This window comes from Paroedura picta, chromosome 1 (assembly GCF_049243985.1).
Source record: "Paroedura picta isolate Pp20150507F chromosome 1, Ppicta_v3.0, whole genome shotgun sequence".
Lineage (NCBI taxonomy): Eukaryota > Metazoa > Chordata > Lepidosauria > Squamata > Gekkonidae > Paroedura > Paroedura picta.
Window position 1 is genome coordinate 87,780,672 of NC_135369.1, and position 24,104 is coordinate 87,804,775.

General features: G+C 41.0%; 1 protein-coding gene across 7 annotated transcripts in view; it reads right to left on the reverse strand.

Annotated features, from left to right (window-relative positions):
• Positions 1-851: 851 nt before the first annotated feature.
• Positions 852-24,104, reverse strand: part of FAM120B (family with sequence similarity 120 member B) — a 34,801-nt gene continuing 11,548 nt past the window's right edge. For 5 of the 7 annotated variants that reach the window (XM_077346760.1, XM_077346768.1, XM_077346732.1 and 2 more), the window contains exons 5-11: positions 19,244-19,416; positions 15,437-15,529; positions 7,236-7,442; positions 6,322-6,430; positions 4,931-5,068; positions 2,054-2,114; positions 852-1,323 (exon numbers count right to left, since the gene is read on the reverse strand). In XM_077346760.1, the coding sequence (XP_077202875.1) occupies positions 1,311-1,323; positions 2,054-2,114; positions 4,931-5,068; positions 6,322-6,430; positions 7,236-7,442; positions 15,437-15,529; positions 19,244-19,416 (794 nt within the window). In that variant the 3' untranslated portion in view covers positions 852-1,310. The remainder of the gene's footprint in view (positions 1,324-2,053; positions 2,115-4,930; positions 5,069-6,321; positions 6,431-7,235; positions 7,443-15,436; positions 15,530-19,243; positions 19,417-24,104) is intronic. The other 2 variants (XM_077346787.1, XM_077346778.1) reach the window with 2 other exon arrangements.

The window sequence follows — 24,104 nt, forward strand, 5'->3', positions numbered from 1 at the left end:
CTGTATCCAACCACCCTGCTTACCTAAAGGCAGTGTGATCTGTCAGCACGAGCTGCAGGCCACTAACACAAGAGACTCCTCTGCCAGAGGGACTCACCTTCTGCTGTCAGAATGTGTTGCCCTTGGCTGAGAGGGCAGATACAACCCACTGAGAGCAGAGAAGTCCACAAGAAAAACCACACAAAACAATCCATTCCTTCTACAAAGCCACACAGGAATAAACTGAAGGTTCCAGTTGGCTACCCTTTGGAGTTCCTGTTATTTAACGCTTGTGTCAGGCATTATTTATGTAAGTATCATGGATCCAACTTTCCATCCTAATTCGGGAGAAAATCTAGTCCACTCTGAAATTACAAAGTATATGTCCCTTTGTATCTAGGCAGCCCAGAATTCACTAGGGAAAAAAATTCCCTGGCTAGTTCCATGGTTTCCTCCAGTTGAAAGACTGCCATCTCATTCCTAAACCCCTGACCCACATTGGCACTGAGCATCCAGGAAGTTCCTTCATTGCAGACAGCTCATGATTCATTGTCCTGAGGGACAAAGCTAGTGGCTGGTGTATTGTAAAGGTGATAGCATCAGTGGCTCTTTTATAATCAGTGTGAATTTTCAGAACACCTGGTGTTTCAAATGGCTATCATAAAAGAAAATAAAGAACACAGATAAAATGTTTCTCTCTGGTTCATTTTCCTTACTGTGGAAGACTCACCAACTCTGCAAAGGCACCAGATGACTGATACCTAATTCTAGGTTCAAGGTAAGATCTTTCATACCCTGGAAGAAATTAAAGAAGCTCTCTGTTAATGGAGAATTCTAATGTGTTCATCTCCTTTCCTTAAAGACAGACATCCTTCTCAATCTTTTCAGGGTTTTTATTATGTGGACCTTTTTCTGCAAAATGTTTTTCTTTCACAGCTATACACATATGACAGTGCAGGGTTCAGCTGATGATTAGGATGCCGTGCGTTATTCACTCCTTGCTTCTTTCTCAGTACTTGCTTCTAATTCTACACTTTAAAATTATGGGAAATCTGTCATGTTTATCTACTGTCTTTTGTAAAAACTTGTAAAAAATTAAAAAGATGCTGCACTGTCTGCAGATATGAAAGCCACTTTGAATTTAGGATACAAAAGGAGTGTGTACATAAATAAATGCAATTCTTGCATAGAAACATTTTTTTATAGAATCACATTTTATAGCCCCTTAGGGACAACTGCCAGCCTTTTATAATCTGACCGCACAGGCCCATTAAGTGTCACAGGGAATGCCATCTTCTAATTTTTCCATTTAGTTCCATTCAGGTAGAAAGTCACCTGGACCATCTAAAAACACAAATAAGCTGCAGTGAGTGTAAAATCAAAACCTATGAACTCAGGGTTTGCCAGTTATTAATTATGTGATTATTTATTTCAAACAATTGTCCCTTCCTGTCTTCAAACAAAATTATTTACAAATGTGTACAAGCAGCCACTTGTTCCCAGTGGCAGCCATTATCGATATTTTGTAGTCTACAGCTGTCTTCTACATGTTACACAAAGGTTTTAGGCCATGCACTAGCAGAAGGCATAAAATGGATAACCTTAAGTCTTTTAAAAATCAAACTATACTTTGTCAGGAGAAAAGTTTCAAGAAACATATATACTTCATCTATTCTTGTTCTCCTTCCTCCCCTTCCCCACTACAGAGAAAAGATTTACTTAAAGTTATCTCATTTGGTAACTTGGTTGAGGATTATCAAGAATGAAGTTTAATTGCCCAAAGTCTGCAAATCTAAAACAAAAGCTATACTACCCAATTTTGCCCTTGCAGTTTGACCAGAGCTGCATGGACCAGATCCCCTCTTGAAGGAATAAAGTTCTGGGGCTCTGCATGGCATCATCTAGTCTGGCAGGCAGAATGCTCATTTTAGATATAAACTGAAGCATTTAAAAAGGGATGGGGGAATAAGTTTCCTTTACAAATGCAGATATTTAACAATTTTTATTTTCAACTTTTAATTTAAATTATTAATTCATTTTATATTTCTTACTAATCTCTACAGTAGATATTTACCGAGGAGCATGCTGGAATCTTTGTCCCCTTAGAGGCTGGCGTCTTGACCTGTATCCAGAACCTGAGGGAAAGAGTGTTGTTCTTGTTTGGTTTTTTAGTGTTTAGAGAACAGGGGAAAATAAAACTGCCCCCTTATGGTATTTCAGAAATTATCCACATTTTTTTAAAGCCCAGTATGTCTCTTTCAGCCACTACTACAATTTCTTTGCTATTTTTGTGTCACAAGGTTCATCAGAAGTCAAAACACATCCCAGGGATATGATACTATGAGTAAGATGGAAAATTGGAAGGATGAGCATAGATTTTGTCATTAGCAGCAGATGGTTATAAACAAACATCTGATCCATGATCTGATGAAAGGATGCTTATGCCTAGGCGCCCACAGAGAAAGGAAGGAACAGGCACAACATACAATAAAGCTAACAGCCTACATGCAGACACTGCTTAAATGGCCAAATGTTATGACATGTTTCTTTTTAGAACTTAAAGAAATGTGTATTATTGTATTGATTGTATTATTGATAGACAAAAATATTATATGGATTGTCAGTATTCAAAAGGATTTGAAGGTGACGGTGGTTAGGACATTCCATCTTTTTATCATATTCAGCCTTTCCCCCCCAAAAGTGGCATTAATGGAGTTACCCTCATTTTACTTCTCAAAGGACACGTTATGCTGAATTATAGTCAGAGCCCTTAGAACCGGCTTTCTCAACCAGGGTTTCGTGAAAGAAAAGTGGCTTTCAAAAAGAACGTATATATATTTTTTTCAGACTAAAATACAGCTGCTGCATAATGAAAAAAGAAGTGGAGGCAACATAGTGTGTTTTGAATTTGCAAAAGGAAATTCACCAGGAAATAGGGGGTGGGGGGGCACTAGGGATGTGGTCTGGGAGCCAAGGGGGCAGCAGCCCAAAAAAGTTTGGGAACCACTGTTCTCAATGACCCAAGAACTGCCCCATGTAGAGATAGAATACTTGGTTAGAGATTTGTATAAAATGGCCAAGCAAACTTTTATTGTTTCAGCTGATAAATTAACAGATGCTCCAGGCTTGATCGTTACAAGAGGACTAATATAGGGTTGCCAAACTGGTGGGGGGGAGAGATGAAGGAAAATTACAGACAATTAAGTGTGATATTTTAATTGTCTCATTGAAACTCTGAATAAAACTCAGGCATGGTAGAGGAACAGCCTTTCTTGCAATTGTAAGCTCCCTTTCAAGTAGGTCCAAGAAACATTATATAAAGATCCAGCACAAAAGCCCACTCAAGCTTCTCTGAATTGTGAACAAATTGGACTTTAAAACTACAGGCAATAAGACAGACATGCCAGTGAAATTCCTTAAGAATTTGACACACAACAAATGTAGAAAGCTTCTCCCTAAACAAGAAAATCTGACATGTTTGTGCAGAGTCAGTTTAGAACAGAGGTGACTAGTTTTCTATGATATGATTATGTATTTCTGATGCAGCTACCATTATTTAGTTATTTTAAATATTTATACCCTACAGTTCAGAATCTGCCTGGGGCATCTATCAATACGAAATAAAATAAATATGAAAATTAAAATACCAACTTAAAAGAGCAGCAATAAAATTCCCCATCAATATTTAAAACAGAAACCAGTCAACCAGCAGCACTTTCATGCTGTGTTCCTTTTTAATTGGAGAGGATTTTTTGTGGTTTGATTTTATGTTTTTATCTTGCTTTACTTGGTGAGGCACCTCAAGAAGGTTAAACAGGCTGCATGAGGGAGCCTAAAACAGCTGGGTCAGCTTTCTATTGTCCTCTGTCAGTAATCTGAGAGCTCATTTCTTTGCTCTCTATGGAAAAATGTGACAAAGATTGCATTTTACCATCTATGTTAAGCCTATCAATTGGCTCCCTATCTGTTCTTGGGAAGACCTTGCCACAATAATTTACATAATGGTCACCTTGAGACTGGATTATTGTAACGTGATGTATGCCAAGCTATCTTTGAAGACACTTTGGAAACTATAAGTGGTCCAGAACAAGGCTGCCAGATTGCTGGCTGGAGTGTCCCAGTCAGCACATATAACGCCTATCCCAATTAGTTTCTGGTGCCAATTCACAGTGTTGGTATTTACCTTTAAAGCCCAGAACAGCCTTGGACTTTAAAACCTTTAAAACCGCCTCTCCTAGCATGATTCTCCATCTTTTCTGCTCTTCATCCTCTCATTTATTGACGATTCCTGATTTATGAACTGTCCACCTTGTTTCAACAAGGGTGAGGGCCTTCTTAGTAGTGGCCCCCATCCTGTGCAAATAGCTGCCTGAATAGGTGCAGGACCTCCCTAAGTTCTGCAAGGCATGCAAAACTGCTCCTCTGTGGGTGGCCTTTGGGTAATCGTGAGCACCAGGCAGCCAGTATGCTTCACCAAACTACCACATCACGATGGCCCGATTCCCAATCTAGCCAAATGTTCCAAAAGATGATAGTATCAAAATCTGCCAACAGGTCCAGGAGAATGAGCATGGATGCATTCTCACATAAATAGATCATCAATCAGGGCTACCAAGGCTATTTAGATGGAAGCAGCCTTGACTGATGGTTTTGCTCAGGGCTTGCCTTTCATTGCATTGCCACAGTTGGTTAAGATCAAGTCTTTGACACATATGGGGGTGGGGGAGCAATGATGTCTTCTGCTAAACTGGATTCAATTACTTTCTTCCTCTAGGTCTTCCACCACCACAGAAAGACTTTCACTGTTCTTGTTATTGGATCCAATTTACCAGAAAAGTCATTGACTCCGATATGTAAAAAAAAAGTCAAAGGGTATGGTAAATACATTTATAGGGACTGTGGAGAATTATTCATCATTGAAATATATTATATGTGCATGGGAGTAAGTTACCAGGAATTTGGAATTCAGAAGAAAAAGCAGGTGCCTGAGGGCCTCTCCATGGGCATCCCCGGTTTGGATGGTGATATGGATGAGACGGAATCCTACCTGGGTTCTGAAAGCAAGAAGCCCCTCCTCTTTCTCTTCTCTCTGAAAAATAAATTATGAAAACAAAATGGCCATCTCAAGTTCTCCTTGTGCAGATTCCTGATAACAGATTAGTTACAGATTAATTTATAAAGATTACAAAACATTGCTATTCTGCAGGGCATGTAATGGAAACATACTTAATTTATACAAGGCGGAGGTGATGCTGGTTGGGAAGGCAGAATATGTGGCTGTTTTCCAGGCTTAGATGGGTTAAACTTTCCATGGCAGATCAAAGTAAAAAGTGTGAGGATGTTCCTAGACCTGGCCTTGCAAACTACAGATTCTGCTTGGCTCTGCTAATCCATGCTAATGTTACCCCCAGACTGGACTACTGCAACATGATCTTAGTTGGGCTGTCTTTGAAGACATTTTGAAAGCCCCTATTGGTGCAAAAAATGAGCTTCTTGTGGCACGGGTGTAAGGCAGCCGACATGCTGTCTAAGGCTCTGCCCATGAGGCTGGGAGTTCGATCCCAGCAGCCGGCTCAAGGTTGACTCAGCCTTCCATCCTTCCGAGGTCGGTAAAATGAGTACCCAGCTTGCTGGGGGGTAAACGGTAATGACTGGGGAAGGCACTGGCAAACCACCCCGTATTGAGTCTGCCATGAAAACGCTAGAGGGCGTCACCCGAAGGGTCAGACATGACTTGGTGCTTGCACAGAGGATACCTTTATTGGTGCAAAATGCAGCAGCAAGATTCCTCTTTGGGGTCAGCTGCATAGCAAGCAACTCAAGTATTGTGCCAACTGCACTGGCTACCAATTTGCTTCTAGGCCCAATTAAGAGAGTTGGTTATTACTTTAAAGCTCTTTGTGGACTAGAGCCCTCATACTTATTGAATCACATCTGACAGTATGGCCACCTGTGCCACTTACGTTCTTCAGACAGCTTTCTCCTTGTGGTGCCCTCTATACAGCTGCAGCAAAAATCGGAGGCCTCTTCTGTCATGGGCCCAGTCCTTCAAGATGGCATGGCAGAGTGGGGGAGAGGGCTGCCTGCCCTTGCTATGCTAAGGAAGGATTGCAAAACAGTGGTATTCCAACATCTGGTGGAGGCTGACTATTTCTACTAGATTGGGCTGTGAATTGGCTACTAGGTGTTTTAACTCTTGCATGTTTTAAGTCTAAATGTTTTATAATAAACTGTATATTTTGTGGATTATGATTTACATCTTTACAGCTTTGTTGCCACTCTGTTTGTTCCAAGAGCCTATCCACATAATGAATTTATTAAAAGAGCTAACATGATACCAACCTGGGACAAAACCATTCTCTCTTTGTCTGCTCTGGATGGTTCTACCTTTTGCTGAGCATACTTTGAAAATAAGAGACATCAAATTCTGGAACTCTGAGAGCCAAGACTCCTGTAGACGGAAGGCAAAGATAACAATTTCAAATTCAGTCTCTTTTTGAGACCAGCCCCAATGAAATACCAAACTTCTGTTAAATTCATACCAACTAACGGATTGCACAGACCATTGTTTAGTATCCAAACCACTGTCAGATCTGAACTACTTATCTGCTTTTGCCTCCCACCTCCTCAGCACTTTCCCATTCCTCCTTCAGAGGCAAAAATCAATGTGCAAAATAACTATGTTATAGCCCCGCTTTACACTAACAAAAGAAATTAGAACAAAGCTTGATTGCAGTGGAACCTTTAAAACCAACAACATTTAATTTTGGGTATAAATTTCTGTGTGCATGCATGCTTTTGCAGATAACCATGGATTAGATACAATGTAAATACTATGTATATTGATATAAAGCCTGTGGAGTATAGCAGCTGTAAGCCACAAAGCCCTCTGAAATTCCACTCTTGGAGATCAAGAGAACCTCAGGAACAAGAGGGTGCACAAAGTGTTAAAGGAGTTGTGGTGGAACAATCCTGCGCCAGCCCACAGGCCTGTTCCACCCTCTTCATTGAAAGGTTTTTCTCTGTCTCCAGTACCCCACCACCACCTTACTTGCCAACTGATTGCTTCCCCTCTGGTGCATCTTTTAAAATAGCATGTCCAGGATGGTGGGGGTTTATATGGAAAAACCAGGAAGAAAACTTTTGGAGATGTGCAGAACATGTAGGAGTGCCAGAAAAATGAAATGAAGAAAGCAAGATAGATTTAGGCTTTTTTAGACAAGAATGTTTCTTTAGAACCAAGGCTTGGTACTTACATTGCCTTCCAATAACTCAGGTAACGACCACCCTCTGTGAGCTTGCTGGTATTTCTCTTGAAAGAGTTTCCCATCAAATAGGTGCCATGGCATTAAATCATCCATTCTGAAGGGAAAGCCACAGGCACTATTGCCCATAATCAACACTGACAGGCCACGGATAAAGAGAGAACCAAGTTGTACAGCTCTTGAATCAATTTGGGCAAGCTGTTAAAGTAAACACAAAATTACAGAGACCAGCCTTAATGGATTTACTTATTTACTCTTTAAAGACTTTTTTTTTTTTTACTGTGCTGATCCCACCTAAAGGCAGGCTCAGGACGGCTTACAAAGAATTAAAAAAACCACATTTAAACACAAGTATAATAAATTACAATAAAAGCATTAAAACCCATTCCTACCCATCAAATACATGCCGTGGCATCAAATTGTCCTTAACATAATTTCATAAACTTAAAGGCAGCAGAAGAACATTCTACAATTTCTTATTTTCCTTTCTGTTACCCAGCTGCAAACAGTTGCACTGGCCATTTGGAAAAAACCCAGAGAAGACCATAATACGGTTCCAAATCACATTTTTAAAATTAGGTTCAATCAAAATATTTTTTAAAGTGTATCTAGTTCTATCAGCAGTGTTAATGAATAATATGAAACCAAATAATGTAGTGACTCTATATATCCAATATGAGCTGGAAGGAAGAACTGATCAGAAATGTGGTTTATTTGTCCTGTTGACTAGTTCCTTTTTTGGGGGGAGGGGGTGGGATGGCAACCATTCTGTATACCAGGGATATCAGGGATGGCCAAACTATGGCTCACCAGATGTTCATTGATTACAATTACCATGAGCCCCTACCAACAGCATGCTGGCAGGGGCTCATGGTAATTGCAGTCCACAGATATCTGGAAAGCTGCAGTTTGGCCACCCCTGCTATATACCAACAATCAGTTTTATTTCCCACTTTTCTTCTAGGGAAGAAAGGAAAATTACATTTGAAGTATATCACACATCCACAAGCAGTTGGTGTGGGCGAAGCACTGGAAGGCAACTGAGACCCCAACTATTTCTACATGGCTTGACAAATTAGCGGACTTAGCAAAAATGGCAAGACTCACTAACATGGTTAAGAAGAAACCACCGGAAGAATATGACGAACAGTGGAGCGATTACCTGGACTTTCTTAAGAAAGACAGCAGTAACTATTAGGTTAGGACTAATATGCAATGGGAACTGACTACATATTTCTTGAGATAATATCAGACTATACTATGTATGGTATACTTGTATAGATGTACAGACTATGTAATAATAATTACTTATAAGCTGGTCGCTTTTTTCTCTTTTTTTCTCTTTTACCTTTCTGTAAATGCTTTATATAATAATAATAAAAGTATAAAATCACACATCCACAAGGACACTGGCCAAACAAACTCCACATGATAGAATTCAGAGGACGCCATTGCTAGCCAGCCCCACAGTCAGAATTCTGTGGTGGGAGTAGAGCTGAAGGAAACACTGCTAAGAATGGGGAGGGCGAGCATACAATAGGTAAGTCAGTTTATTTGCAAGTAGCCTTAAGCCATTACAAAATGAATTGCAAACAATAAGTAACAACAAAGCCTAAGGACAAATTATTTAATAAAACAATTTTAAATGATTGGACGGTTTGAATAACAAAGTTCTGGTTAGTCATTCCACTGTTTGAACAGGGGAGAAGGTTTACGTCTTACTGAGAATCTGAATATTGTATTACTGAATATATCAGTAAAATGGTTAAAGACTGTTTAAAAGACTGAAAATGAAAGAAGTGCCTGCGGTGTTCTTGAGTGCCTGCACCTCACAGCCCTGATCCTTCACTAGCTGGCTATGGCCCAAGCTCTGGTTCACCGACCCAGCTGGACCAAACATGTGCAACACTGAGAACAGGCTCAGTGTGTGGCTGCTTTGTTGGAGAGGGGCTATGCCAGTTGCTATAACCTTCCTGGGGCACATGACAAGAAAGGCTGGGGAAAGGGCGATGAGTAGGGGTAGCAAAGGCGGAGGGACCCAATCACCAAGCTACTTCAGCCTGAATGCTCTCCAACGAAGCCAGAACCAAAATCCTCTGCCCAGGCCACAAGGAAAGCTGGGGCTCTGTTCCCACCTGGCAAATCTTGCTGTGAGGTGTGCACACTCTGTCTTTGATGGATGACTTAATTACTGATGATTAATTTGACATGCCACTCTTCAGGCACTCCAACAGTGTAAATACAGAGATTCTTCTATAGCCAAAATAACCTTGCTGCTTTGTTGGAGGGGGGAGGTTTATGTATTTAAATTGAAAAAAAATGCTTGTGGGTACCATATGGCAAATTTAGATAGCCTGTCTGTGACTAGACAAGTACTCCTTAATTTATTTTACTTTGTTCTTTATATACAGAGCCTTTCCGGAGGGGCAGTGGTAACAGAGCCGGAGTTTAAATGCATAAATGATGTACAGTCACATTTTAACCTGCCCCTGAGTGAAAAATCAGCCTCTACTTTTGCTGTGATTTTGAAGAGCCTCTGCAGTGCCACAGTTCCATTTTTTTCTCTGTGAGGTGGTCTTGTGTCGCAGGGGTGGTGTGTGAATGACATAGACATGCAAGTGGAGTCATCGTTTGAATGTTTCCTTTGGAACTTCATTATATGGGAAAGACCCTTGCAATTGGCCCCCAAAATCTCACGGAAAGCAGAGAAAACAGCTGTGATCACACAACACGGTATTCTAAATATTTTACACAATGTATTCCTTTTTCTGGATTTGTTTTCTGCTGCACTGTTTAAATAAAGCCACCTGTTGTAGCTTAACAATATCATAAGAACTGGTGTCCATAGACCAATTAACAATGTACCGTAACTCTCATTTCCAGGGATTTCTTCCCCCAGTCTCCAATGCTGAAGTTGGAATGGATGAAGGTGTAGCTATGCCCTGTGACATGTATTTTGTGGGCTTTTTGCTTCCCAGTATTAGAGTGCAGTTACAAGTCACATAAACACTTTTAACTTCTCTTATTGATCTCTCTATTTCAATCTTTTACTGGGCAAAAGCATCAGTATGCTACAAAATACTATGAAGACAGCATGCAAAAAACAACAGATTCATTTTCTAATTGCAACCATACAGCAGTTAAAGAACAACAATTAAAGCCAATTAAACATGTTCCTGATTAACTCAAGCAATTTGCACTCATGCAAAATGATTGTAGCTGTGCCGTAAAATCAGATGATTTCCTAAATAAACATATTGGTTCAAAATCTGGTTGATTGTAATAGTAAAACCATTTCATCATATGTCACATTATAACCAGCTCCGCCTGACCTCTGTCCCCATCCAAGGGACTGTACTAGTCACAAGCTCATTTGCAGGTTAGTGAGAATAACAGTTCCTATCCTACCTTGCCCCCTCCAGTAAGAACTATCCAAGAACCCAAATAAAAATGACTGATCCCCCAACTGCATGCTCACCAAGATGCAGAGCCATTCTAAAACACCTGAATGTGGCACTCATGTCTTCCACATTTTCAAAGCCTTCCCTTCACGCATTATAATCTAATCTAGTTCAGTTGGACACAAGGACTCTGCTCCATAGTTGGGCATGTGCTGGTATCTTTCATTGTCCAGAGAACTGAAGGGCAACTTGTTTTATTTCCAAATGATAATGGCAAACTGACCTCTACCTGAAATAGGGACAATGTTGGGTCAACTCTCACAATAGTAAGAATGAATGCACCAGCAGTGGCCCTTCAGCCTGGGTATCTAAGGGCAGCAGACACCATTATAGTGTGGCAATGCATTAGAACTGCAGACAGCTAACTTTGATTCTTATACAGCCAAGAAATTAGTGAGAGACCTGGGACCACTCTCTGTCTTTATCCTACCCTATATTATAGAAGAACTTGGGGAGAACATACAGCTCCTGCCCTGAGCACTTTAGTAGACAAATGGCAACATGCAAATATGACAGGAAGAAAGAGAAGAAAGTGGATGGATTTGTTTTTTAAAATTCCCCTCAATGATTACTTCTGGCAGTGACATGGCACCAAATGGCAATTTTAAATAATCTGAGGGGAATTATCTGATGAAAAAGAGTCTTGAATCTTGCAAGCTCATACCCTGAAAACCTTGTTGACATCTAAGGTGCTACTGGACTTGAATCAAGCTGAGAGGCACCATTCATCTGCTTTAAGCAGTTTGTCCTCAAGGTCAACACACAGCAGGAGATGAAGGTTCTGCCCACCATGACTTGCTGGAAGGCAAAATAGCATTTATTTTGAAAACACATTTTAGTTGGATTTTTAAAAGACCCCAGCTTAAGCTAAACACTTCCTGTTTAGTCAAGCAAAGGCAGCGTCTCTCAAAAGAGAAAGGTCTTGCCCAGCTATGGTATCCACTCAGAGCATAAAACTAGAATAACCAGTTCTTAAATGTCCCTAAAGTTTCACAGTAAATATTTAACAGTAAACAATTCAGCCGTTTAGGGTTTATATGCTCAGAAAGGTTTATTTGCTCTGGTTCAGGAGCAGATTTGTGTAAAGTGATACTTTTGTTGAACAAAACTGGTATTTACTGTAAACCAAGGCTCTAGAGTGCCCCTAAACAAAGATACCATATCGCTTTACATTTTTGTGTTCTACTGAAAACAACCTGCAATTCAAAACAGAATGAGAAACTCACTACAAATAGAACCATGTTTGTTAATCAAACCCAAACCAATTAAATTTACTTCAAAGGGAAGTTGGGGCATGCGTACATAGCAGTTTTCTGCACACCTAATTCAGTCCTGCATGGGGGAAGATGGAGGCCATTTCCCTTGCAAAAGTAAGTAACAATAATTCAAGTTACACAGCCTGCTATGTGGATCGGCTAGTGGCCACTATGGGCCAGAATCATCCTGTTCACATGCTGGATGTGCAACACACTATCTGCTCAATCAGAAGAGTGTGACATGTCATTAGGCCACTTCCTAACAACTGAGATTGTGATCCTATTCCACCAATAGATGCTATGGTATTTGGTGAAGCTTCTTCCACTGGGTTGCTTTCTGTCATGCCCCTCAGGTAACAGAGGCTTGTTCTTCCAGCACAAAGAACTGTCTACCAACACGAGAGGCTCCCCTATAATTGGAACTGACACTTATGTTGGAGGATGGCTCCTTGCTTTAGAGGAAGACGATGCCACTAGCTGAGTGGAGTAACAGGATACAACCCACGGTGCTGGCAGTGGTGGAGGGTGCCTTGGAAATGAGCCTGTCATCAACTGTACTCTATTTAAAACAGATAATTTTTAATTGTAAACATCTTTAAGAACTGACTTGGTGGGAAAACGGGGTATCACTTGAATGAATCTCTTTGAGTGATTTCTATTCAAGAACCAAAGTACAAAATCTACATGTTCCCCATGAACGGAGCTAAGACTGTGCAGCATACAATTCAAATCTCATTTCTGCCATGACCTCAAGAGGTGTTCTTTGGCACACCAGTCTATCACAGTTTCGGCTCCCTGTCTGCAATCTGAGGGTAGTGTTGATCTAACGTGCAGGGTTGCCATAAGGATTACTGAAATAGAGGAAGTGATGTATTTTGAGCACTTGAAATTGCTATATAAATGCTACAACAATGATGATGATGATGATGAAGTGCATAGACTTCTAGAATTAAGCTTGGGCCTATTTGTTAAAAAACCCTCATAAGTAGTAGTCCACTCCATTCCTATGGTCACTTCTGAGCTTTTAAAGGATATGACTCTAATATAATACATACCTATCTTTCAAATTTAATGGGGCATGCATGTATTTTGCAATTGGGTATGAACACTTAAATACAAAAGATAAAATTAAAATTGTTCCTTAGCCTCCTTGGACTCTAAATGTAAATAAATAGAGTTTATTCACACAGGGAATAAACACTGGCCATCAGTAGTCAAGTGGAAGAGGCTTTATTCAGTTTACCTGCATTGGAACCTCTGCTAGGTGAAAGGCATAGAACTTATGCAATAGAATAAATGCTGAGTCCTAGCTGTTTCTTATGCTTTGTAAAAATTCCCTATTTACCGCTGTTCTAGTCCAGAACAAGACTAGAACTTCCCTTTAAGTCCAAATGCTATTTTGTCTCTGTGGAGACAAGGGACAGAGATTTTAGTGTTTGGTTAGCAAAAGGAATAATCTACTGTGCCTCAGCGTCAACCTGAGCCATCTATCTCGCAGTTGACACATCTAGAAAAAATCTGTGGGTTGAGCTGGCACTCCTTTTTTGGTACTCTACCCGACTTGAGCATAGAGAGGAAAAAGGAACGGTAATTATGACTGCAGAGAGCTTTCTTTTTTCCCTCTACCGAATAATGTGTACAGCACCTCATAGGAAGGAACAGAATTATGAGGACCAACGGGAGAGACTGCTGGCTTTTATCCTCCTACTCATCTTGAGCAGCGATTTAGTGACCAGCATAAAATGAAAATGTAGAAAAAAGTATACATCACTACATACTAATTTATTTTTGGTTTTAATGCAAGAGTTTGAATGACTTTTATGAAGAGTTTCATTGAATAAAATTATTGTGTGTGAAGCAAATTAGCTCAGAAAACATAGGACAGAGGTGTTAAATTTTGCCATCAGGGGTCTTCCTAAGTAGAGCACTGTAAACTAGGGCCCATTATAATGCACTTTCAATGCACTTTGGAAGTAGTTTATCTTGTTCTGCACAGGAAAATCCAGCTGTGAAACCACACTGAGAGTGCATTATCCTGGTCATGGTTAAGAACTAACTAAATAGAGGGTCCATGATTGAACTGCTCACTGAGCTTCCCAATCTCTGTCCAGTGTTCTTGTTCTAAAGATTGGATTGCCCTTTCTTTGCTCCACTTCAGGCAGTGCCCGACACAGTAGCTCATGAACATCCTATGAGTGAGATAAGGGCCGAGACAAATAATGCCTTTGCCAACAGGAAAATTAAGCTGTCTGGACCACACATGAACAGTGAACAGCTGAACATGTAGAGTTTTGCCTGCCCAACTAGGATTTAGTTCAAAATGCAGCTACGCAAATGATAGGCTAACAAGGGCTCCATGTTGATCTCATCCCAAATCTTTAGATCAGAAGCTTGACAAACTGGAATATAAACTCTAATTGGGGGATTCAGTGGTTACACTCATCATGCTTTAGTGGTTACACCCTTATCTGATCAACCATTTCCAGAAGGTGGTGCTGAGAGATATAACTGCTCAGCCCTATAACCAGCTACAACCATCTCACAAAGTACCATCTAGCCACAGTGATCCATGCTCTGCTTGCATCCAAGTTGGATTACTGTAATGCACTCTATGTGGGGTTGCCTTTGAAAGTGATCTGGCAATATCAGCTGGTCCAAAATGAAGAGGCCAGGCTAATGTCAGAGGTTGGTTACAGAGATTGTATTACCATTGTGCTGAAAGATCTGTACTGGCTAGCCATCTGTTTCTAAGAGCAATTCAAAGTGCTGGTTCTTACCTTTAAAGTCCTACATGGCTTGGGGCCAAAGATCCTTTAGGACTGTCTCCTCCCATACTACCCATCCCATTAGTTAAGATATGTATCTCAAGCCGTGCTCTCTGTATGCCCACCTCAGATGGGCATTTTCGGTGGTGGCTCCTTGCCTCTAGAATGCCCTCCTCAAGGCTCATCCAATACTACTTTACTTTCTTTTAGGCACCAGGCCTAAACACATATTTATACACACCCTTTTAATTAGGGATGTTATCCTACCCACTTCTGCTTGTTTTATGGACAGATTTAATGCTGTATATTAATGCTGTTTATTAGCAGTCTTCAAGCAGCAGCTGGACAGATACTTATCCTGGATGCTTTAGGCTGATCCTGCATTGAGAAGGGGGTTGGACTAGGTGGCCTGTATAGACCCTTTCAACGTTATGATTCTATGGCATGTCTTGTCCCTTTTTTTATGGGCAGCCTTTTAAAAAAAACACAGGATGCCTTGGGCAGGACTCTGAAGAGGCAATACTTTAATATCCCATCCTAATCCTAAATAAATATAAAGTACAACTAAACTAAGCTCATCATCTGACATCTTGACCCTCACATCTACCCTCGTGAATTCTTTTGAGTAAGAGAAAAGGTCAAAGAGGCAGCCACAGTTGTTCCTCTTAGTGTCACCACTGGCACTATGTTAGTAGATGTCATGTCCGTACCTGCAGATCTGCAAGCTGAGCAGCCGACTTCCCCTCAAGGCACAGAGTCTGAGCTACAAATGCATTCAAATCTTCTACAGAGAGGCTGTCCACCTAAAAGAGATTTTTAAAAGGAACTTAGCTCAGAGCTATGGGGAGAAAGTGAATACTTTTCTGCATTATCACAATTCTCTATTGCAGGAATGTCACTGTTGCACCACAGCCTTATTCATGTGTATTTCCTTATAACCAGCCCTTAAGGGCCTGTCACAACTCCAGCTCCTTCACCTGACTTCTAGTCAAGGGGTGATTCCTACCAGCAGGCAGCAACTAATCCATCCCCTCAGCTTCCTGTTGCAATATCTGGAATTTCTATAAAATCCATTACAGTTGTATTAGCAAGAAAAGTGTGGGTTGGATCCAGAAACTTCCTTCTACTAAATGAAGGAAATAAACAGGACACCGGGGGCACCAAACCTAAGTGGCCAACTTATTTTTATATTTATACCTTCTGCAGAGGCTCAGGGCATCTCACAATTTAAAAAAAACATAAGGAATTTAAAATTAAAATATATGAGTTTTACATTAAATATTAGGGTTTTTTAAAAAAAAGTTAAACAATACTCAAGTATTAATACTAAACTGATTTCAGCCATCTCCTACCCCAAGTAAAAAAGAAGGGGAAGTGGGGAGTAAGATGACTCCAGGAGAGGAAAATCCTTACTGGCTCTAGTAGGGAACTTTTCCAAACTAATTTTTCTAGACTATTCCATACCCTTTAATGTCTTCCCACCAAAGGTTTGGTCAAATATTCCCATTTTCCTTTCATGATTCTACCATGAACTGTCTTACAAGTAACCATAGTGCCAAGTGTACTTCCGTAAGAGCTTATTTGAGTTAATTTACAAACCATTTCACTGCTAGTGATAATGGAGCAGCAATACAAAAAATCTGAGTAGCGAGTGGCCTGCAGATATTCCTATCAACACACAATTACAACATTTCCATAACAAAACAAAATCAGAGTCCAGTGGCACCTCTAAGACCAACAAGGATTTATTCAAGGTGTGAGCTTTCGAATGCACGCACTCTTCTTCAGATTATCCTCTTCCTCATAGTCTGAGGAAGAGTGCTTGCACTCAAAAGCTCACTCCTTGAATAAATCCTTGTTGGTCTTAAAGGTGCCACTGGACTCTGATTTTGTTTTGTTGTGCTGCTTCAGACCAACACGGCTACCCACTTGAAAATTTCCATATGAATTCTCTACATGGAAATCTACTCTAAGGGGTTTTAGAGTTCCTTAACTTGGCCTAACTAACTATTTAGTAGTTTCCAGCAATAGTGGATAGATTGCATGCCTGTGTGTTAAGTGCCATCAAGTCATTTCCGACTTATGCAGACCCCATGAATTAAAGACCTCTAAAATGTTCTATCATGCACAGGTCTTCCAAACTGAAGGCCATGACTTCCTTTCTTGAGTCAATCCATCTCATGCTGATTGCAGGCTTACTTCATTGTAATCTGCTACAATTACTTCAGGAGCAATCCATCAAATGCTACTTCCACTCAACTGTACCCCTGTGATACAAAGGATTGTTTCTCTAGTGTCTGAAATAGCTCTGAACATTGTGAAAAAAGACTTCTGTAATGTTTTGCCTAATTTAACAGAAACATGGAGAGAAAGCTGATAACAAACATGCCTTCTGATCCTAAATGTAAGGCACACAGACAAGAACAAAGGCTTACAGGACAGCAGCTTGCTTTAGCCACCTGTCTTCCTGTAGGCTATGAGAAATTATACCAGCTTTGGCTAGTATCTGTATCTCTTTTTAAATTGGCCTTAATTTAAACCATTACAAAGAAACAATCTTTCAAGATAACTTAGACCTTCAGTGCACTAATTTGTGTAGGGCTCAACCTTGGAAGATGTGAAGGAGATGAGAGTGTCCCTGAGTAGGAGCAGAGAACATTTCCCTCACCCTCAAGTAATCACCAGGAACGCACATTCAGACCTTTACTTACCAAGATGAGTTCCGAACCAGCTGTGCCTCTGAAGAAGTTGTCACTGGAATAAGCATTTACTTATCTTTAAAGTGCCAGAAGACAAATCTTTGTTTTTGCAGCGATAGGTTAGCATAGCTTCACTTGTGACATTTAATATCACAAGCACATCCTCTGAACAGAATTATTCCTGATATTCCTAAATGGTTCAAAATCTGACAGTAATTCTGGGGCCTCACCGTCTGATTTTAGTTTCCTGGAAGAAGCTCAGCAAGGGGAAGAAAGCTAATTCCACACACATTGGCTAATGTGCTTTAGAAGTAGATTTTCCAGCTGCAAAAGCACATTGAAAGAACATTATCCAATATGTGTGGAATCAGCAAATAGATGCCCAAGAGGGATCTGTACAACCCCAAGACTGTCCCATGAATGTAATAATGGTTGTCAACATTTCTCTGGGCATATTATTCTAAAGCTGGGTCCAGTCCCTTCTTCTCTATTTATGCAGAAACTCTTGTGTGCACTGGATCACACTCACCCACTCTAGTTATATAGAAGCTGGGGTAGTGTGCTAATTAAGAGAATGAATGGTGATTCAAAAGATCCCCAAGTTCAACTCTTACTGGTGCCACAAATTCATTAGCGGGCCTGAGGCAAACTCCTCACATTCCAGTTCTGATCAACAATCTTGAGTCTCTGGGAATGCAGAAATTTCAGGACTTACCTAGAAGCTGCTGTAGGATGGGGGAGAAAATACTGTGCATTTGATAGCTGCTGAGCAGTCAGTCCTAATTATAAGGGACAATGATACCTCAACAGCTGGCTGGTGGCATCTGAGAGATGTTACAAGGGAATCAAGGGCTGTCAGAGTTGGCTAAGATTGCAGGTACAGTTCCTGATCTCTCACCCATGGAGAGGCCCGAGGGCACACACAGCTTGGCACACTGCTTTTAAAAGGCCCAAAGAACTGGGTCAATGAGAAGGAGTTTGGCATCTGTACAGATGGAAAAGGAGAAAGTCAGGAAGATGGAGGAACCCTCTTCCTTCTGAAACTGCTCCAAGCCCCCTCAACAGGGTCATTAGAGAGCCAGTTTGATGTAGTGGTTAGGAGTACAGACTTCTAATCTGGCATGTCGGGTTCAATTCTGCGCTCCCCCACATGCAACCAGCTGGGTGACCTTGGGCTCGCCACAGCACTGATAAAGCTGTTCTGTCCGAGCAGTGATATCAGGGCTCTCTCAGCCTCACCCACCCCACAGGGTGTCTGTTGTGCTGAGAGGAATGGGAAGGCGACTATAAGCCGCTTTGAGCCTCCTTCGGGTAGGGAAAAGCGGCATATAAGAACCAACTCTTCTTCTTCTAGATGGAGGGGATGATAAAGGGGGGCAGTGGCCTACTTACAGGGCTGGTGTTAAGGACTGCAATAAAATAAAGTGTGCAAAGTGCTTTGAGCACTGAACATGCTATACAGATGTTAAAGATTATTATAAGTACTGCTACTTTTATCACTAGATCATGATTTATGATTTCCTGTGGTCAGAAGTCAGAATACTGTACAAATAATCCCAAGCAACTAATAGGAATTTTAAAAATAGCCAACTGCTATCATTCTGCATGGCAAGACAGGTTTGAAATTCAGGAGAATTTCACCAGGGTGGAACTTCCTTAATGTAAAACCTAAAATCGATGAAAATGTGATCATGAAGAAGAGCAAGGAAAGTAGTTAGGGTTGGTTTAAGGTATGAAGAGAGAGATATTTATAGCTAATACTAATTGACTGCAGATATGAGCAATGAAAGCTGAATACAAAATCGTCTCATCCTTTACCTGCAAAGCAAGGTATATCAACAGGGAACAGACAGCAGTGGCAGGAGCTTTCAGAGCCTGGAGGTCCTCTGCTACGCCTTGAAGCTGAAAACACGCCAGAAACGTGCAGCAGCGTTGCTTTTCAGCCTGTGGTCCTCTGCTAAGCCAAAGTGTTCTCAGGCTAGGACTGCCACCTAGAAAAGAAACACACCACCTCAGTCAATGTAGAAGCAAGATATGGCAGGTTTTACCTACCGAGCCGAGCCTCTCACTTGACAAAACCTATACTGCAATTATGTATGAGAATATTGGTATCAGATTTTAAAAATAAAAAGATGCTGCCACTGATCATAAGCAACTACCATGGCCCTTTATAATTTTTTTTTTTTTGGGGGGGGGGGTTGGCAGAAAACAAGCATCTTATGGTGAGGCATAGGGCTGAAAGATATGTCCAAGTTAGAATGCATTTGCATATGACAAATTTGTTATCTAAAAGTGAAGGTTAATAAAGATATAGAATAATTGCAGCTGGACTCTTTCACTTCCTTCCCATGCACATTTTGGGTCATGATCCAAATCTTGCACAACAGCCCAATTAGCCGACTCTTGATCAAGCTTCCCCATGTTGCTCTCCTCTTTCTCAGAACTAGTCCACACATAAAGGTTAGGGCACAGGGGTGCCAAAAAAGGCTCAGGACAGGTTCTCACCAGAGCTGAACCAGTCATGGCAAGGGGCAGCCCCAGGCAGCAATACTGGTGGGAACACCACTACAATGGCACACTACATGACTGGCAGCAGTACAAGGGCCTGCTTGTTCAGCCCGCAAGAGGGCAGGAGAAAGTGAAAGCAGATGGCTTCACTCATCCCAGCTGACAGTTGTAGCTCCTTGCCTCCCCACTTTCATACATGCCAGGTTCATGGAAGGGCAAAGTCATGGGCTGCCTAGGGCACCAAAACCCGTTGGGCTGGCCCCGCTGTTGCTAACCATAGAAATGACTGGGCTGGGAAAGGGAGATCAAGCCAGCTCCTAATGATCTCTTTGCCCCTGATCTCTTATTATGCAGGCTGAGGGACTGTCTCACAAGTCTTAATATGTGCTCTTAAAGTACAGCTGAATAGAAAGGGCTTGTGCTTCTCCATGTGTCCTGCTTGTTCAAGTCTTTTCCCAAATCAGTGGTCATGGATGGAGAATGATATGTACACAGAGCAGTCATGGGTCCTTGCCCATCTCAAAAGAAGAAGCACCGCTCTGTGTACAAAGGGATGTGCTTGAACACCAGTGTCTTTCTCTGAAACAAAAGTCCCAGCAGGTAAGGTATTCAAAGTGCCTATCAAGTATTTTTGCAGCAGTTAGAAACTGCTGGTTGATGTACTTATGTGTTCTTCATTGCCTTCCTGGCAGATTCCTTGAGGATCCCACTTCAAGCCCTTGCCTTCCTGTCTTCCTTTTTTGCAATTGCTGTCTGTCTGCTTGTGTGCTCTCCTTGAATGATTGAGACATGAAAGGAGCAAATAAAAGAAACAGCCACCACCTTTCACCTGGGCCAAGGAGAAGACTAATGTGTGAGAAAAGAGAAGGATCAATTCAGAGGAGGACCCACTGAGGCCAAATTGCCCAAGTGCTGCCCGAAGCCTGGGGCTGGTATTGTACCAGGGTCTGCACTACAGAAATAATGGCTCTTCCTTTCGACTTCAAATGTGCAGTCCTGAATCAAGGGTTATTTTCTAAGTATCAAGGGTTTAAAGTATGTAAAGCCATGATGCATCCTAGAACTTATAGGGTTGCAAGCATTATTTCCATATGCCCTTTTATCCCCTCATCTCATGTATCTTGTTGCCAGTTTGGAAAGGGTGAGATTTCTTTGCTGCATTCTCTTGATTCAGCTGCCAAGATGAATAATACAGAGTATGAACTGCAAATACCTAGCAAGTGGTACTACGATAAAACTCCTGCTGTAAAACTAATTTGATATGGTCCTTAAAACATACCAGTTTTAAGGAGTCAACTGCATTTGGTAGCACATCTCTTTTATGATAAGCAGGAGCTGCATTCCTTTGTGTGAGCCACTTGGCTACCATAAAGGATGAGAGTGTTGAGGTGTCAAACAGAGGGTGAAAGAAGAGTTTGTTTAGCAAACAAGACTCATTAAGGAAAGGATCTTTTGCCCAAGGACAAACACATGAGGAAATAAATATTCATCCTCCAGGAGGTTCTCTGGACAGGCAGCACAGAAACAGTTTAAATAATGCACTTCATGTATTTTCAGTTCTATACTGCTCTTACAGAAGTAGGAATTATGAGAAGAACTTCCCCTCTTGTCAAAGTACTGGTTGATTCATGCATTTAATAGTTTACCAAATTATTATGATATCTAATTATATAAATATTAGTCACAGTGGAAACCTAAAAAGATTTACACGCATCTAATTCTACTGAAACAGTGGCTTAGAATAGTGTAATTCTTTCAGATAATGCTTTCAGAGGAATTGAACTCCCTATACTAGCGCAAGTCCTATTGTGTTGTGAATTGCAAAACTCTCCCCTCAAGGAAGAGATCTAAGCACCAATTTACTGGTTCTCCTTTCAAGGTCTCTGAAAAGCCAGAGCAAATAAATAAGGCAGGAGAGAAAACACTGAAGACAAACTGAGACAATCACAATAAAAACTCAGATGAGAACAACTAACTTTAAATCATTGATAAACATTATAGCTGGCAATCACATTAAGGGCTTTTAACTAGTTACCAAGTCCAGAGTTTAGACAGCTGTCTGATTAATACGTCACAGATTTTTTGAACACAGATCATTTATACAGAGGTAATATATTCCCTAAATCAAGAGCAATACAAAGAAGGATGACCCAAGAAACTACAGACCAGTCAGTATGACCTCTGTCCCAAGATTCAGTCTGTGAGCATTTGAAGGACAACTTGTGATCTTGGGAGCTCAGCACAAATGTGTCCCCAAGAGGGCCTTCCAGCTGCCAGACCCTCCTTGTTTCCTTCTTTGATTGAGTGACAAGCATGTTGGCTTGTGGGGGTGCCATTGATGTTGCTTGCCTGGATTCCAGTAAAGCTTTTGGCATATAATGCCTGGTAAACTGAAGGGCTGCAGATGGAACTTTAGAATGGTGAGGTGGATGGGAAACTGTTTGGAGAATCACACCTAAAGAGTTGTTGCCAGTGGCATTTCATGTGAATGGAGGGAGGTATCCAGTTGGTTGTTACAGGGCTTGGTTCTGGGCCAGGTATTTTTCAATATTTCTATAAACCATCTGGATAAAAGGGTAGAGGGACGATTCATTAAGTCTGCAGATGACACCAAACTGGGAGGAGTAGTGAACACCCCAGAAGAAAAGTGGGTGGATGAGAACAAGTTGTGATTCAACAACAATAAGTGCTGAGTTCTACATCTGGGCAACAAAAAAAAGAAGAATGTATATTGGATGGGGATAGACCTCTGGGCCGCAGTGTACATGAACAAGACCTTGGAGTACGACTACACTGCAAGTCAAATATGAGCAGCCAGTGTGATTCAGCCTAAAAAAAAAGAGACTAATGTGCTTCTACAGATGTATCAGAAGAAGCATAGCACCCAAATTTCAAGATGTCATAGACCCAAATTGGTCAGGCTGCACTTGGAATACAGTCTGCAGTTTTGGAGGCATCACTTCAGAAAGGATGTGGACAGCACAGCGCAGGTGCAGAAGAGAGTGACAACGATGATTGTGGCCTGGATACCAAACCCTATAAAGCAAGGCTAAAGGACTTGGGATTATTTAGTCTGGAGAAGAGGAGTTGAAGGGGAACATGACTGCTCTCTTTAAGTATTTGAAAGGCTATCAGAGGAAGGCAGATCCTATTGCCAGCAGAGGAATAGGGCTTGCAATAATGAATTTAAATAATAGGTGGAAAGATCCTAGCTGGATCTTAGGGGAAAATGTTTACAGTCAGAGTAGTTCAGCAGTGGAATCAGCTGCCTAAAGAGGTGGTGAGCTCCCCCTCACTGGCAGTCTTCAAGCAGCAGCTGGAAGAATATTTGTCAGGGATGCTTTAGGCTGATCCTGTACTGAGCAGGGTGCTGGTCTTGATGGTCTCTATGGCTCTTCCAACTCTATGATTCTAGGATTTCAAAATCCTGAGTTTGCTAACTTCATTGTGTTAATTAAATTCCTACTAAGAAATAGTATGGGGTTTTTACATGCAAAGGAATTTATGCACTTCAATTTCCATAGGGATTCAGACCATTGTCCTGTAGTTGGAAATAGAATCATTTATCGACAAAAAACACCATAACTTTCCTTCTCATATATACAGTGAACATGCCATACTTTACTCATGAAATAATGCCAGGCGATACCATATAAGGCAATGTTCATATACAATGCTGTATATGCATAAGTGCACATGCAGGAGGGAAACTGCCAGGATGTGCCATTAACAGCCTAGGAATATAAGTTATATATCTCATATACAGAAAGCACTCCTAATACAACTTCGTATTCTCATCCATTGTGTTAATTTACCATGTAACTGGTTTTCCAGCTTCTAGGATTTGCATAAAAACAAAAATACCTGCCAAATAGCAATGCAGTTTTTAAAATTTATATATAATTGAAGGTTTGCACATTCTCATGCCAATATTCATGTCCATTCCAAATTCCCCTGATGTTTAACCTTAAATAATAATCGAGGAAATAAAAGTGAAAGAGAAAAAGATGCAGTAAGCAAATGAATAAAGGAGAAGTGAAATATGGTAGTCTAACAAAGCACAGATACAGCTTTCATTTTTCTGCAGTAGTGTTGGTATGCTTATAATCAGACAGCAGACAGCCAAATCATTAATGGAGAGAAGAAAATCTCTCCTACTTCAAGCTCTGCT